We start from the raw sequence: 16,690 nt of genomic DNA, 5'->3' as shown, positions 1-16,690 counted from the left end.
ATTGTTTTTTACATTCACATTTCTGGATGTGAGTCCAAATATGCATATTAATTATAATGACTGAAATGACATTTTATAAAGTGTAAATTTTTTACACTTTATTATTTTAAAAAGGCACTTGCAAATTTAAAAAAAATTACACTGATGAAATTGATCAGACCCAAAGTCTATATATCTCGGTGGACTTCTATACAGTCAGGACAGTACAGCTTCACACTGTCAAGCTTCACACTGGCTTTTGTGGTTTCACTATCACACGTTTTTATGACAGAATTAGATCTCGAAAAACGTTATATCCTTTCTTATAACTCATGCCCATGACCTGCATTCAGTCCCATCCCCCAATATTTAGCCTTTCTTGGTCTCTTTTCTGTATGTTATATTGTACATTGTTAAAACAGAATGTTTGGACAATGGTTGACTAATTAACAAGTGTCCAATTTAACCTTACTAATCTTTTCAACCAATAGAATTTATATAGCAAGGTGTTTTGTTTTATCCCCTATCTCCTAAACAATTTATCAAGGGACATCTGCTCCTAAAGGAGAAATCACTTTTCTTTGCATAAACTGAGAAAAGATGAGCCACAAAACCTGTGAGGCCCAACTGTTTTGCAGCAGAATATTGAACAACCCTCTTCACTGGTCAAGGCTTAATAAAAAAGGAATCTTTTGTTCTACTTATTACAAGTAAACATTTTCAGTCACGTGTAGCCTTAACATTATTTTTTCTGATGAACATTCAACTTTATTTGATTCTAGCCAAATGATTAAACTGACCTTGGATTATCAAAGATGTCCTTCAACATTATCTCTCAGGCTGAAAGAATGGAGTGGGACCTAGCTTCTCTCCTGATATGTTCAATTCCCCTTTAGAATGCTCTGAATCCATGTAAAGATATGACTGAAAAACTCTTCTTCAATTTGTGAAGAAACTTCATGGAGTAACCTAGAGAAACTCAGGTCAGCCACTGGGTAAGGCTAGCATCAATCCAGCCAGGTACTGTTAATGGCTTTCTAAGGACACCTTTTTATTTTTTTTTTATTTGAATGAAAGTATTTTTCTGTGTGAAAATAGAAAGTTTATAAGAATTTAGTGTCTTAATAAGGCAGTTACATTTTTCAAAAAATTGACTCAGTTTTCAATTGCTAAGTAATGTATGCATGTATGTATGTATATTGTCATTCATACTTATTTAAAATGCTCTTTTGTATTCTTTCAGTTCAGGAAATGGAAAGCCATTTTGATGTATTTAAGTAAATAATAATTTCTTGCATAATCAATTAACCTTCTGAAAATATATAAGAACTGTAACTGTGCACAGAGCCTTGGAGTTCCAATTTAACCACAGATACAGTTTCGGGAATTTTTCTTTTGTAATTTTCTGGCATCTTAGAGATGCCCTAAAGAATTTTAAATAACTATTAATTGGACACATTATTATTTTTCCTCTTTTTCCCTCCAAGTTTCATTCCTAATCAAATCTAAACAATACAAGCTGGGCAGTTTTACATCCTGTGGCTTACAGTGCCAAGCCTGGACAGTTACCCTTTGTGAGGGCAGTCAGTGTTCAGAGCTGAGTTCAGTTCCACTTCCAACAAAGGCAGTGAAAGCTGAACTAACTGAAGTGGGTGACTGATATAGAGTATATCATGAGAGACCAGCAGCTAAGGGGGAGGGGGGCGAGTATGGTGTTTGATAGAAGCAGGGCTTGCTGAAACTGGAGAGGAAGGTGTCTCAAAGATTGGCTTGATTTTACCCTTAATGCTGATTGTGCAGCTTGGGCATAATTCTTCCCCTTTGGGAAATTTCAATTCCATCAGCAGAGTGTAATTTACCTCCCTCGAAGAAATAAGCCCAAGGGTCCTGGGAGATGTCTAACAGGGTGAGAGCACTGGCTGCTCTTCCATAACACCCAGGTTCGATTCCCAGCTCACAACCATCTGTAACTCCAGTTCCAGAGGATCCAACCCCCTCTTCTAGCTTTTATGGGCAATGCACACACAATATATACACACATACATGCAGGCAAAACATTCATAAACAAAATAAGTCTTTAAAAGAACAAAGCCAGAAAACTGGACATAAGATTCAACAATTGTTTTCCCTTGCAGTGAAATGTTCCCTTCAAACCAGCCTAGAAATGAACGCAGTACTGCCGTTTTATAATAGGAATTGGGGACTTCATAATTGTGCTTTTTACAGTTCAGTGCTGTTTAGAGTGAAGTTCAGACTGCAAAATTTTTAAATGTGAAAGGGAAAAATCATGGGGGTGAGTTGTAATAGATGTCTGGTACCAATCCTTGAGTTTTACAGAAAATTCCTGTCGCATTTTTAACAAAATGAAAAGTGGATCAGGTCAAAGAAACAGAGACAGGGCATTTAACATCAATGTACATAAATAAATCTTAAAAAAAAAATACAAACCACTGACACATTACTACTATATGAAGAAGTGGAAACTTTGTAAATGCTTTCCACTGGCAAGCAGTAATTATGCACTAGCACCAGAGAGAGGTATGCTAAGAACAGCAGAAGGCGTTTTATATTCCCTTAAACTCTTTATCCTTTCACAAAAGTTTTAATGCATGAGTGAATCCTTAGGGACAAGGAGAATGTGTCTGATAGCTTCTCAAGGGAAAGAGATTGAAGTTCATAGATTTGCTTTACTCAAGTGGCAAGGAGCAGAGCACTCCAGGGAGCAGACATGTTAGGAACAGAAAGTAAATACTAGCACCAAATGATGGGAAATGATAGACTGGCTGTTATGAATGGCAGCAACTATGACATTCGGAGTGTTTGAAAAGAAAAATCAAACAGTCCCAGGTGTTCTGGAGAAAGTTACCTCTTTTTAATGTTATCCCTAACACTGTCCGGCAAAGACATTCTCTCTCATTTTGATATTTAACTGTCAGATTAATAGCTATTATCTGTGAATTTCTATATCTTAGATCATTTTAACTGCTTTAAATAATAAATCAGGCATTGAGGATAGTGGAAACAGCCTTTAGGAACACAAAACTAGTCTAGCTACGACATCCCACTTCAGAATGCAAAAATCAAGTAAGTACCCCACTCCAACCCCACCACACTATCCTCTTCTAGCCTACTTGTCAGGCCTATCTCAACCCACAATGGGCTCCTGGAAAAGTTTTTTTTTTTTTTTTTTTTTTTTTTTTTGCGTTGAGAGTAAAGTTTCTCTTGTACCCACATCTTCTAAAAGAAGAAACAACATCCCGTAAAACAGGTGTATATCATATCATAGTATGGTTAAATAAAGCAATTAATAAAGCAATTAGCATTAGATTGTAATCTTCACAAATCACAATGGGCTAAAAGTAGTTCTTAATTTAACTACTTTGTATACGAAGCATAAAGTATTAATCGGTTCTCTCTGTGTGTGTGTGTGTGTGGGTGTGTGTGTGGTGTGTGTGTGTGTGTGTGTGTGTGTGTGCAATCAGCCTTGATTCTTTGTACAGCAGGAGTGCATCCATTCTCTTCAGTACATGATGGGGACTTTAGTTAATTAAGAATGTCCTCAACAAACCGATGCTTAAGCCAATCATGTTCCAAGTGAGGGACTTGTGAGCTGTTTTTAAAAGTTTGACAGAATTATCATGAGTCAACCGAAGAACGTAAAGCTGGGCAAAACCAGTCATCTAAGACTGGTTTCGAACTAAAGGCAACGCAAAACAGCAGAGGGACGAAGAGGCTGGGGATTTTGATCATTAAAAAAGCAAGATGTGACGTCTGCTTTTGACTGACATGTAAGGTTCGAAGCTGTGCCAAAAAAGGGGACTCAGCTAAGGGAGACGAGGGGACATGGAAGCCGCAATAACACGAAGGGTGGAGGGAGCGGCGGCCTCCGAGCCAGCCTGCGGGACACTACGCAGCTTTGCCAGCGGTGAAAAGCAGGCGGGGAGCCTGAGGCTAAGAAGCGCTGGCGGGAGGAGGCTGGAGCCCCGGGCCGCTAGCGGCTCCTCCCCCGGCGCCTCTGCTAACTGGGTCAGACGCGAAGGCCGCGGCGGCGGACCTTGGGCCGGCGGGCTCCGGGGCTCCAGTCTGCTCTCCCGTCCTCGCTCGTCCGCCCGCGGACCCCGGTGCTCCTGGCTCCGGCCACAGAGACGCGATCAATGCGAACCCAGGTACGAACGCAGCCTGGAAGGGGTTGACAAGGTAGGATAGGTCGGTCGGCACCGGGGGGTGGGGGGGGGGGGAAGTGTGGAAAAAGGCGGAAGCACTTCCGCCGGCGGCTTCACTTCCGGGTCGTGGCCTGGCGCCTGATGACCCGGCGGCCGCGGCTGCCTTGGCGAAGTGTTGGCAAATCCGGTGTCGCGGAGGGGTGGCAGCGTGACCCCTGGGCCAGGCGACCACCGGAGCGGACACCGCGCCTCTGTACCTGCCTCAGCCTCGCGCCAGCCTTGTTCTGTTTTCGTGCTCCCCCATTAAAATAATTTGGATTCGCCGTCTATTTTATGCAAACACGGAAACCAGACTAACCGCACTACTAACATTTGCAAATAATTCTAAGGGGTCCCTACTTTAAATTATAGATAAGGAAAGGCTCGGAAATCTGATAAAATGAGTGTTAGAATTCAGTTGGAAAGTACTGGGTTTTCTGCATCGCTATACACAATCGGGTTATTTCCCCTCCCCCACGCCCCAAGGGCTCAGAATGTTTCCTTTGGAAACATGAAGCTGATTTGTAACCTGTATTGTTTCTTGACCCTCTTGGTAAAGTTTTTCCTTTCTCTAGTTTGTAACATTCTAGTTTGTAGCATTGTATGTCCTCCCCCAGACCCAAGCATCAGCCAATGAATTGCTTATGAATGTGACTTAGAACTTTACTCTAAACACGACTTTAATATCCAGATATGAAAATTAGAATGTAAACATGAAGTTTTCCTTTTAAAAGCATTTCATATCCTGGTTTTCTTGGAAGTTAACATTCCATTGTTTCACTAGCATTGTTTGACTAATAGTCAGCTAATAATCATTAATCGTGTCATTAAATTTTAGGCAATTTATACAAATAATGTCTATCATTTTCCATTATAAGTGACTTACAACTGGAAGTTTGTAAAGTAAATGATAATTTTGCACCTGAAATACGAAGTTCACATCTTAAAATGAGTTGTAAGTTCTGCTCAATAAATTTTAATTGCCTTATCCATACTTGGTACAAGAATGTACTACTATAAGCAAAAGTATAGAAACAATGTAATTGTATACTTTTAAATTATACTGTAGGCAAGCACAGATTCTTACAACTTTGGTGCTTCTCTCTTTCATAAGTGTCATTTTTCAAACTGTCACAAAAACAGACACTGGTTTATTTCTTGCTGTACCTCACTAGTTCAGTGTTGTTTTTCAAATTATTGACATAGAAGTACATTTTAGCATAAACACAAACACTGTCCTATATGTTTCTAATGGTGAGATTTTTGAACAAATGCTGGGTCTTTACATTCTAGTTCTTCTCTGCTGATTTTCATAGTTTTGATGTCTTATTTTACCTGTGAACATCCCTACTTCTGTCAGCATTCTCCTGCGTGTCCTTGCTTGATGCTTTCTGATCCTGCATGCAGCTAGATGTCCATAGGGTTTAGGAAACAGGAACCCAGCAGTAACCTTTCTCACTTCTATAAGCAGATAAGACTGTAGTTTGTCTGAAAAAATAATAATGGCACTTATTGTTTTGAACTGCTTCAAAGAGATAATTTGGAACCCAAGTAGGTAAAAGTTTGACTGTTTCTCATGTGTTTAAAACTGGCTCTGTCAAGGGGATAAAGTCTTTCTCTTCATCAGACTTCATCAGACTTCCGGTTTATTTACTTGTTAAATAATAAAGCTTTCAGATGTGTTTCGTAATGTAAAGTTCAAGGCTGGCCTGGCAGGACTGGGCCAAAGGACTAAGTCAGCATAGGAAAATTCCTTGTGCTAGACTTTATGATGGGCATATGAATGTTCTATCTGTGTGTGTGTGTGTGTGTGTGTGTGTGTGCGCGCGCGTGTGTGTAAACACACACCTTGCAGGAGTTGTTCCTTTCCCTTCTCTATGGGGGTCCTGGCAATTGAACTCAGGTCATTGGAAGTGCCCTTACCCACTGATCCATCTCAACCACAATAGGAGTCTGAAAAGAAACATTCTTTTAAGCAGCTTCTTGGAAATAGACTCCTGCTGCCCCTCCTTCCATAGGTCATTTTCCATAGGTCAGTTAAAGCATATGTCTAGTTAGCCATGTAGTATACAGGAAACAATAGTTCCTTGCTACAGTATGTAAACTAATAGGGTTTTAATCATAGGATACAAGATTTTGGGTATACAACCCAACTCAGTATTGCTGTCTCTCTAGTATTTGTGCCCTGGCTTTCATGCAGGCAAGAAACAAAGAGAACTTTCATAAACTCCTACATCTACCCATTTAACCTGAATTTCTGCTAATGCAATCTGCCTTTTTTTTTTTTTTTTTTTTTTTTTCATTACTATGAATGAGTGGTTTGTGTTCCTGTTAAAGGTCAACCTTGTGCTTATGCACTAGAGGCCACGTACTTGGCCTTCTTGTTTGTAGTTGTAGAGTTCTCTACTGTTTCTTCTACTTCACCAACTTCACTTTTCTTAGGATCTTTCATATTGGAAAATAAAATTTTCCTTTTGTCATCATTTATCTATATAACTAGCATTCTTTCTCCTTAGACCAGTAAGCCTCCCTTTGGACTAAGTGAATGTCTTTAGTATTCTGTTTTTATCCCCTCACAACACACACACACACACACACACACACACACACACACACACACAGGTTTATCTATACATTTTTGGTTTTCTATCCCAGACTTTGGACTCTTGTCCTGCTTCTTATTTTCTAGATCTGTTATAAATCTACAGTGTGTTCTTGTCACTTTGGCTTTAACAGACAGTACTTTATAAGTAAATATTAAGGTGAGGAAACTAACTTTTATGTTAACCCATATTAGCCACTGAGGATATATGGCATCTTTTGTGCACATTAAAGAACTTCCTTAGCATTTCTTTTAGCACTTGTCACTTGGTGATAATAGTCTGAGGTTTTGTTAAACTACCACAACAATAAAAGCCCCACATTTCTACCTTTGTGTTAAAGGTTATTTCATTGGCTGTGGAAATTTCACTTGGTAGGGTTGTCCCAACCCAACCATTTTAGAGATGACATTTCATCATTTTCTTGTTTAAATGGCTCGTGAAGACGTAAGTACTGGTAACCCTTCTTCTCTCCACTCCTTCCTCCTCCTCCTTCTTCTTCTGGCTCTCTTCCCCTCTGATTTTTTTTTTTTTTTTTTTTTCTCTTTTCTCTTTTGGTTTTTCGAGACAGGGTTTCTCTGTGTAGTCCTGGCTGTCCTAGAACTCCATCTATAGACCAGGCTGGCCTAGACTCACAGATATCTGCCTGCCTCTGCCTCTAGAATGCTGGGATTAAAGGTGTGTGCTACCACCTCCTGGCTTCTCTGCTGATTTTTCTTGGCATAATAATATTGCAGTTTGGTTGTCTTTCTTATTCTTCTTGATTAAGTTGACTTTTGTTTAATTTGGGGATTGTGTGTTGACTTTGTCCTCCTCCTGTCTGTCTTGTTAGCCTTAGGCTTATTTCTTTGTTTCTCCTCTTTGCCTTTCATTTAGGGATGACCTTTACTGCCCTGTCTTCAAATGCACTGCTTTTTGTTGTTCTAGGGTGTTTTTTCCACTGTCAATTTATTCATAAAACTTTTTTAAAAATCTTATTTTTAATCTATTTTTGGAGGGAATCTAAACAGCCTTAACTCTAAGGTTCCTCTTGCTTTCTGACTGACACATGGCCCCTGGGGCCTGTGCTGAAAGCTTCACATAGTCTGTAAGCCTTGCCAGTGGAGTGCTAATCAGTTCATAGTCTGCAAGCCTTCTTGCAACTGGAGTGCTAATCAGTTCCATGTAATCTTTAGGACCAATTTAACCTAGAGCTTCCTGGCAATTATGATTCCCTTGAAGTTATTCCTTGCTGGCCCCATGGAGTTTAGCTATTTTCTAGACATGTTTCCCTTATCCTCTATACTCTGGCATATAAATTGTAGATATTTTAGCTTCTATTGACTCAAGAATTATTCATTCAGTTCAGTGAGACTGCCTAGTAATTTGATTTTCTTTTCTTTCTTTCTTCTTTTTTTCTTTTCCTGTAGTCCAGTTACTTCTGGCTGGAATCCAGGAGTCCCCTACAGGGTTTATTTCTTTCTGTTTTGTCAGTGTTATAGTTAGCAGTGCTTTAATAATCTATCCTGACATGGATAATTTACAACCATTTCTCCCAAGTTGTTAGCAAACTTTAATACAAATATATGTCTGTTACAGAAAATGGAAATAAAATCAAGTTTGGGAACTTCTAAGTATATTTTTAAAGCTTCAGTTTATGTAGTTACAAAAGCAGTATTAATCTACTTATTTCTGTTTCACCATCTCAGAAGTGGGAGGACTATACTACTGTTTTCATTCAACCATTTTCTGACTTTAGATAAGCAATGGTATTAGGAAAGATGAGATTTGATAAAGAGAAATTTTGGTGTATGTCATCAGAGTTGATGACTTGATATGAAGATAAGCTATATTTTGTACATTCAAAAAAAAAGTGAGGGAAAAATGAGGAAAAAACAGAGTCAAAGAAGTGACTTTTAAACGTTATTTTATTTATTTATTTATGTATTATAACCAAGTCCATTTAAATGAAAACAAACATTTATAGACAATATTTGGGAATTTGGGCATCATTCTTTCCAAACTACTTCCTGCTGGTAACGGGCACTGTCATAGGGAGTCTAAGAAGATGCAGAAATCCTGGCGTAGTCTGCAAGGCTGCTTTGTCCAGCTGTTTTGAATGTAGGATCACCTGGTACTCTGTTTCAGGCAGTCAGGCTTGATCAAACCACATTAGTCTGGAATGAATCCACAGCTTTTCATTTTCTGTGGACACAAAAATAGAAATCCTTTTCCCCAGTAACTTGTCCTTGAACTTAAATTTTGGGGTCAAAGCATTTTTTTTAATTTAATTTATTATTTTACATGTCGATCCCAGTTCCCTCTCTCTCTCTCCTTCCCTCCCTTTTACCCTCTCTGCCCTCTCACATGCCTCCCCTCCCATCCCCCCACCCTCCCCTCCCATCCCCCCACCCTCCCCTCCCATCCCCCCACCCCAATTCCATATGTAGGGGAATGCCATCCAGTTGGGGTCATGTAGATCTGACAGGTCATGTGAAGTAGGGACTAGGGCTTCTCTCCTGTCTCTAGATTAAGGCAGTTATCCCTCCATGGGGGATGTGTTCGATAGGTCCTTTTGTGCACCAGGGATACATCCTGGCTCCACTGTCTGAGGTCCCTTAGACTGCTCAGTCCTTCTGGCTGAGACCCATATTCAGGGGGGCCTGAGTCAGTCCCATGCTGGCTTCCCAGCTATCAGTTTGGTGGCCCATTAGCTCCTCCTTGTTCAGGTAAGCTGTCTCTATGTGTTTCTGCCACCTGGTCTTGTCCTCTCCATCTGCATCTGGGTTCTAGTTCGACTCAGTGTTTATGTATGGGTGTTTGCTCCTATTTCCAACAGGTATTAGATGAGGGCTCCATGGATAAGTTAGTTGTTGATATCACTATCCAGGAAGGGCATTTATGGTAGCCTTTCCACAGATGCTCAAATTGTTAGTTGGCGGCAGTCTTGTAGTTCTCTAGACCTTTCTTTGTGTTCAGTTTTATCTTCAAACCAATATTGGCTCCCTCTTTTATGTTCTCTCTCTCTCTCTCTCTCTCTCTCTCTCTCTCTCTCTCTCTCTCTCTCTCTCTCTCTCTCTCTCTCTCTCCTGTCCTCTATTGCTAACCGGACTCAATCTTCCTTGTCTCACGTGTTTTCCTTTCCTCCCCCTCATTTTCTTACTTCTCTCTCCATTCGCTGCCCCCACCCCCAACTTCTCCTGTGCTCTGGGGGACTTGTCCCTTCCCGGTTCTGTGAGGGACTTCATATGAATCTCTTAGAATACACCTTGTATCCTAGTTCCTCTGGTGGTGTGAATTATAAGCTGGTGATCCTTTGCTCTAGGTCTAAAATCCTTATATGAGTGAGTACATACTATGTTCCTCTTTTTGTGACTGGGTTACCTCATTCAGGATGGTTTCTTCAAGTGCCATCCAATTGCCTGTGAATTTCGAGATACCATTATTTTTTTTTCTGCAGAATAGTATTCCATTGTGTAGATGTGCCACATCTTCATTATCCATTCTTCAATTGAGGGGCATCTAGGTTGCTTCCAGGTTCTTGCTATTACAAATAGTGCTGCTATGAACATAGTTGAACAGATGCCTTTGTTGCATGGATGTGGATCATTTGGGTATATGCCTAAGAGGGGGATTGATGGGTCCTGTGGTAAACTAATTCCCATTTTCCTGAGGAACCACCATACTGATATCCAAAATGGCTGTAAGAGTTTGCACTCCCACCAGCAGTGGAGGAGTGTTCCCCTTTCTCCACATCCTCTCCAGCATGAGTCATCATTGGTGTTTCTAATTTTAGCCATTCTGGCTGGAGTAAGATGGTATCTCAAAGTTGTTTTGATTTGCATTTCCCTGATAGCAAGGATGTTGAGCATTGTCTTAAGTGTCTTTCAGCCTTATTAATTTCCTCTATTGAGAATTCTTTCTTCAGTACATTTTTTAATAGGTTAAACGTTATTTTTAAAAAGTGAAAATTTTAACTAAAAAGCATTAAGATCTCAAGTATAAGTGGAAATGTAAGAAACAAAGTAATTCTGACTCAGAAGAAAGATGAAACCTACATATGTCTTGTTGGCTTTCTATGTTGAATGAAACAGAGATGAGGTGAGTTATGAACTTATTAAAGCTGCTGTTTATATTTTATGTCTATAAGCCCCAAGCTTTATAAAACATCATTAATCACTGCAACATTAAGTGCCATTTTGAGCAAGATGCTCAGAAAGATCCTCCTCTTGGCCTTTAATGATGAGCAAAGACCAAGAAATCCAGCACATTAGTTGCACACAAAATAACAGAGAAAATAAGAACAATTTGTTGAACTCTCTCTTTCCCTCTCTCTGTCTCTGTCTCTCTCTCTCTCTTGTTTTGTTTTTTGTTTGTTTGATTTGTTGTTGTTTTGGTTTGGTTTGGTTTTGGTTTTCTGAGTCAGGGTTTCTCTGTGTAGCCCTGGCTGTCCTGGAACTCATTTTGTAGACAAGGCTGGTCTCAATCTCAGAGATCCATCCTCCCTTGCCTCCCAAGTGGTGGGATTAAAGGTGTGTGTCACCACCACCCAGCTGGACAAATTGAACTCTTAAATACTCCCCTTAAGCTGATGATACTTTTGCTTCTACTTATCAATCCCTTTAAAGTATAATTAAGGGATAAACTTCAGGTTGATTGTAGAAAGTGTAAATTCAGAATTAAAGTCAGTATTTCACATTAAACATCAGTAATAGCCTTAAGCAAATAATTCTCTTGAGGTATGAGTTCAAGAGGTACTTTCTCATAGTATAGTTGAGCTTATGATTTGTCAGGCTCTTTGATGACAAAGGCTTATCTTTTATTGATTGAAAAAGCATCAATATTTTTTATCCTGGACAGAGAAACATTGTTCATTTACATTTTTTCTTTTTTTAATTTTAGAAATTAAAAGCCAAGAAATGCCTCCTTCTACAAACAAAGAACTGATTCTTGGCATCATGGTAGGTACTGCTGGAATCAGCTTGCTAGCCTTATGGTACCACAAGGTCCGTAAACCAAGGACAACAATGAATTTCCCTAAATTTCTTTCCCTGGGTAAGAAATTTGATTCACTAACTTTGCAAGATGAAACACACAGTGAACAAGGAGCACCAGTGGTCTTTCAAAGAAGGCAACTTCAGATACTAGAAAAGTTGAATGAATTATTGACCAACATGGAAGAACTTAAGGAGGAAATCAAACTTCTGAAACAAAGGATTCCAAAGCTAGAGGAATATCTAAAAGATGAACTTGGAGAGAAGGTTCATAAAATCAGTCCTCAGCACAGAGCTAGAAAAAAAAGGCTGACAACAGTTCAAAGTACAGCAACAAGTAATAGTTCAGAGGAAGCAGAAAGTGAAGGAGGGTAAGTGTCCTTGATGTTTCCTATCCATCTGATTATCTCTCATGTTATTGCTATTATATAGGTAGCCACTCACTCATATGATCTGAACAGAAATGAAAATCAATTATTGTTTTTCCTTAGATTATAATTAAAAATGTTAAATATTATTGATATTTTAGATAGCTTAGATCACATTGACTAAAGGGATGGATGGAATGACATCCTGTTAGAGTTAAGGAAGACTATTATTATTTTCCAGAATAGGTAACTGGTTATTATTAAAAAATAACCCAGTAGTATGTGTCATCATGTAAGAGTTGGGGAAGACATCACTCCCTGTGATGTAAGAGGTTGACTATATCAATGCTGGCCATCCACTAGCCACATGTGACTCCTTATTTATTTATTTATTTTTCTTATTTTACATATTGATCATAGTTCCTTCTCCATAGCTCCTTTCCTCCCTCTCTTCCACCTTTCCATGCCCCCACTACCACCCTCAAATACCATCCCCACCCCCAACTCCACATGTAGAGGGATGCCTTCCTGGAGGGGTCATCTAAATATGTCAAGTCATTTGGAGTAAGGACTAGGCCCTCCCTCCTGCCTCTAGGTTAAGGGAGTATCCCTCCATGGGGAACGTGCTCCCAAAGTCCTTTTGTGCACCACGGATACCTCCTCGTTCCACTGTCAGAGGTCCCTTAGACTGTCCAGGCCTTCTAACTGAGACTCATGTTCAGGGGGTCTGAGTTGGTCAAATGCTGGATTCCCAGCATTCACTCCAGGGGCCCATTAGCTACTCTTTGTTCAGGTCAGCTGTCTCTGTGGGTTTCTCTAGCCTGGTCTTGTCCTCCATCTCTGCATTTGGATTCTACTTCTGCTCAGTGTTTACCTGAGGGTGTCTGCTTCTGTTTCCATTGGCTACTAGATGAGGGCTCTATGATGGTGGATAAGTTAGTCATCAATCTCATTAACAGGGAAGGGCCTTTCCACTGGTACTCAAATTGTTAGTTGCGGTCAGTCTTGTAGGTCTCTGGACATTTCTCTAGAGTCAGTTTTCTCTTCAAACCTATAATGGCTCCCTCTTTTATGGTATCTCTCTCTCTCTCTTTCTCTCTCTCTCTCTCCTCTCCTCTCATCTAATCCTCCCCTGACTCAATCTTCCTAGACTCACATGCTTTCCTCTCCTCCCCTTCTCTTTCTCCTAGGCCCCTCTCCACTCACTGCCAACCCCACTCCCAATATGCTCAGGAGATCTTGTTCCTTTCCCCCTTTTGTGAGGGACCTTGTATGAATCTCTTAGAATCCTCCTTGTATCCTAGTTTCTCTGGTGGTGTGAATTATAGGCTGGTGATCCTTTGCTCCGTGTCTAAAATCTATATATTAGTAAGTACATACCATGTTTCTGTCTTTGTGACTGGGTTACTTCATTCAGGATGGTTTCTTCAAGTTCCATCCATTTGCCTGCGAATTTCAAGATCCCATTGATTTTTTTCCACAGAATAGTATTCTGTTGTGTAAATGGGCCAAATCTTCTGTATCCATTCTTCATTGAGGGGCATCTAGGTTGCTTCCAGGTTCTTGCTATTACAAATAATGCTGCTAAGAACACAGGTGAACAGATGCCTCTGTTGCATGGATGTGGATCATTAGGGTATATGCCTAGAGTGGGATTGCCAGGTCCTGTGGTAGACTGATTCCCATTTTCCTGAGGAACTGCTATACTCATCTCCAAAATGGCTGTACAAGTTTGCACTCCCACCAGCAGTGGAGGGATGTTTCCCTTTCTCAACATTCTCTCCAGCATAAGTTGTCATTGGTGTTCCTAATTTTAGCCATTCTGGCTGGAGTGAGATGGTATCTCAGGGTTGTTTTGATTTGCATTTCCCTGATAGCTAAGGATGTTGAGCACTGTCTTAAGTGTCTTTCAGCCTTTTTGGTTTCCTCTATTGAGAATTCTCTCTTCAGTTCCCCATATTTTAATATAGTTTTTGTCGTTTTGGTGACTAGTTTCTTGACTAGCCCTCTGTCAATGTAGGGTTGGTGAAGATCTTTTCCCAGACTGTGGGGTGCCATTTGGTCTTGTTAACTGTGTCCTTTACCTTACAGAAGCTTCTCGGTTTGAGGAGGTCCCATTTATTAATTATTGATCTCAGTGTCTGTGCTACTGGAGTTATGTTCAGGAAGTGGTCTCCTGTACCAATTTGTTCAAGAGCACCAATCACTTTCTCTTCTAAGAGGTTCAGTGTGGCTGGATTTATGTTGAGATCCTTTATCCATTTGGCAATAGACATGGGTCTATCTGCAGTGTTCTACACACTATCATCCAGATTGCCAGCACCATTTGTTGAAGATGCTTTCCTCCTCCCATTGTATACTTTTGGCTGTTTTATCAAAAATCAGGTGTTCATAGATGTGTGGGTTAATATCAGCATTTTCGATTCCATTCCATTGGTCTACCTGTCTATTTTTGTGCCAATACCAAGATGTTTTCAGGACTGTAGCTCTATAGTAGAGCTTGAAGTCAGAGATTGTGATGCCTCCGGAACTTCCTTTATTGTACAGGGTTATTTTGGCTATTCTGGGTCTTTTGTTTTTCCATATAAAGTTGAGTATTATCCTTTCAAGGTCAGTGAGGAATTGTGGTGGGATTTTAATGGGGATTGCATTGAATCTGTAGATTGCTTTGGGTAAGATTGCCATTTTTACTATGTTTATCCTACCTATCCAAGAGCATCGGGGATCTTTCCATTTTCTGATATCTTCTTTAATTTCTTTCTTTAAAGACACAAAGTTCTTGCTATATATGTCTTTCACTTGTTTGGTAAGCATTGCTCCAAGATAATTTACGTTGTTTCTGGCTATTGTAAAGGGTGATATTTCTCTTTTTTTTTTTTTTTTTTTTTTTTTTTTTTTTTTTTTACTCAGCCTTTTTGTGGTCTGTATATAGTAGGGCTACTGATTTTTTTGAGTTTACCTTGTATCCTGCTAGTTTGCTGATGGTGTTTATCAGCTGTAGGAGTTCCCTGGTAGTGTTTTTTGGGTTGCTTATGTAAACTATCATATCATCTGCAAATAGAGACAGTTTGACTTCTTCCTTTCTGATTTGTATCCCCTTGATCTCCTTTTGTTGCCTTATTGCTTTAACTAGAACTTCAAGTGCAATATCGAAGAGATGTGGAGATGTCTTGTACCTGATTTTAGAGGAATCGCCTTAAGCTTCTCTTCATCTAGTTTGATGTTGGATGTTGGTATGCTGTATAATGTTTAGGTATGCTCCTGTTATCCCTGATCTCTCCAAGACCTTTATCATGAAAGGGTGTTGAATTTTGTCGAAGGCTTTTTCAGCATCTAGTGAGATGATCATGTGGTTTTCTTTTTCAGTTTGTTTATATGGTGGATCACATTGATAGATTTTCATATGTTGAACCATCCCTGCAACCCATGATTGAAGTCTACTTGATCATGGAGGATGATTTCTCTGATGTGTTCTTGGATTCGATTTGCCAGTAGTTTATGAGTTTTTTGCATCAATGTTCATGAGGGATATTGGTCTGTAGTTTTCTTTCTTAGTTGTGTCTTTGTTAGGCTTTGGTACCAAGGTAATTGTGGCCTCATAAAAAGAGTTTGGTAATGAACCTTCTGCTTCTATTGTGTGGAACAATTTGAAATTCTGGTAGAATTCTGCACTAAAGCCATCTGGCCCTGAGCTTTATTTGGTTTGGAGGCTTTTGATGACTGTCTCTATTTCATTAGGGGTTATAGATCTATTTAAGTTGCTTATCTCTTTTTGATTTAATTTTGGTATGTGATAAGTATCCAGCAGTTTGTCCATTTCCTTTGAATTTTCAAATTTTGTAGTGTACATATTTTCAATGTATGACCTGAAAATTGTCTGGATTTCCTCAGTGTCTATTGTTATGTCCCCCCTTTCATTTCTGATTTTAATATTCAAGATCTCTCTCTCTCTCTCTCTCTCTCTCTCTCTCTCTCTCTCTCTCTCTTTCTCTCTTTCTCACTCGCTCTCTCTGCTTTTTTAGTGAGTTTGGATAAAGGTTTGTCTATATTTTAGATTTTTTTCAAAGAAACAACTCTTTGTTGCATTTATTTATTTATTTATTTATTTGTTTTGTATTTTTTTTTCCTGGTTTGTACTTTAGTGATTTCAGCCCTCAAATTGATTGTTTGCTGGCATCTACTCTTCCAGGGTGAGTTTGCTTCTTTTTGTTCTAAGGCTTTCAGTTGTGCTGTTAATTCTCTAATGTGACTATCCTCTGTTTTCTTCATATGGGCACTTAATGCAATGAACTTCCTTCATAGCACTGATTTCAAGGTGTCCATAAGTACGGATATGTGTGTACTCATTGTTGTTGAATTCTAAGAAGTCCTTAATTTCTTTATTTCTTCTTTGACCCAGGTATGGTGCAATTGTGCATTGTTCAGTTTCCATGAGTTTGTAGGGTTTCTGTTATTTGTTTTGGTGTTGAATTCCTACTTTAAACCATGGTGGTCTGATAAGATACAGGAGACTATTACAATTTTTTTCTTTTCTTTTTTTTTTTTTTTTTTTTTTTTTTTTTTTTGGT

The 16,690-nt window shown here is 39.4% G+C and overlaps 1 protein-coding gene across 4 annotated transcripts in view; it reads left to right on the top strand.

Annotated features, from left to right (window-relative positions):
* The first annotated feature begins 916 nt into the window (after positions 1–916).
* The window catches only part of Rmdn2 (regulator of microtubule dynamics 2), a 66,885-nt gene continuing 51,111 nt past the window's right edge, over positions 917–16,690 (top strand). Inside the window, exons 1-2 of one of the 4 annotated variants that reach the window (XM_051177862.1) lie at positions 917–999; positions 11,663–12,125. In XM_051177862.1, the coding sequence (XP_051033819.1) occupies positions 11,680–12,125 (446 nt within the window). In that variant the 5' untranslated portion in view covers positions 917–999; positions 11,663–11,679. Of the gene's footprint in view, positions 1,000–10,840; positions 10,862–11,662; positions 12,126–16,690 lie in introns of those variants that run through there. The other 3 variants (XM_051177863.1, XM_051177861.1, XM_051177865.1) reach the window with 3 other exon arrangements.

This window comes from Phodopus roborovskii, unplaced genomic scaffold (assembly GCF_943737965.1).
Source record: "Phodopus roborovskii unplaced genomic scaffold, PHOROB, whole genome shotgun sequence".
NCBI classification, from domain to species: domain Eukaryota; kingdom Metazoa; phylum Chordata; class Mammalia; order Rodentia; family Cricetidae; genus Phodopus; species Phodopus roborovskii.
Note: the sequence above shows the minus strand (reverse complement) of the source record. Positions and strands in the feature narration are given on the sequence as shown.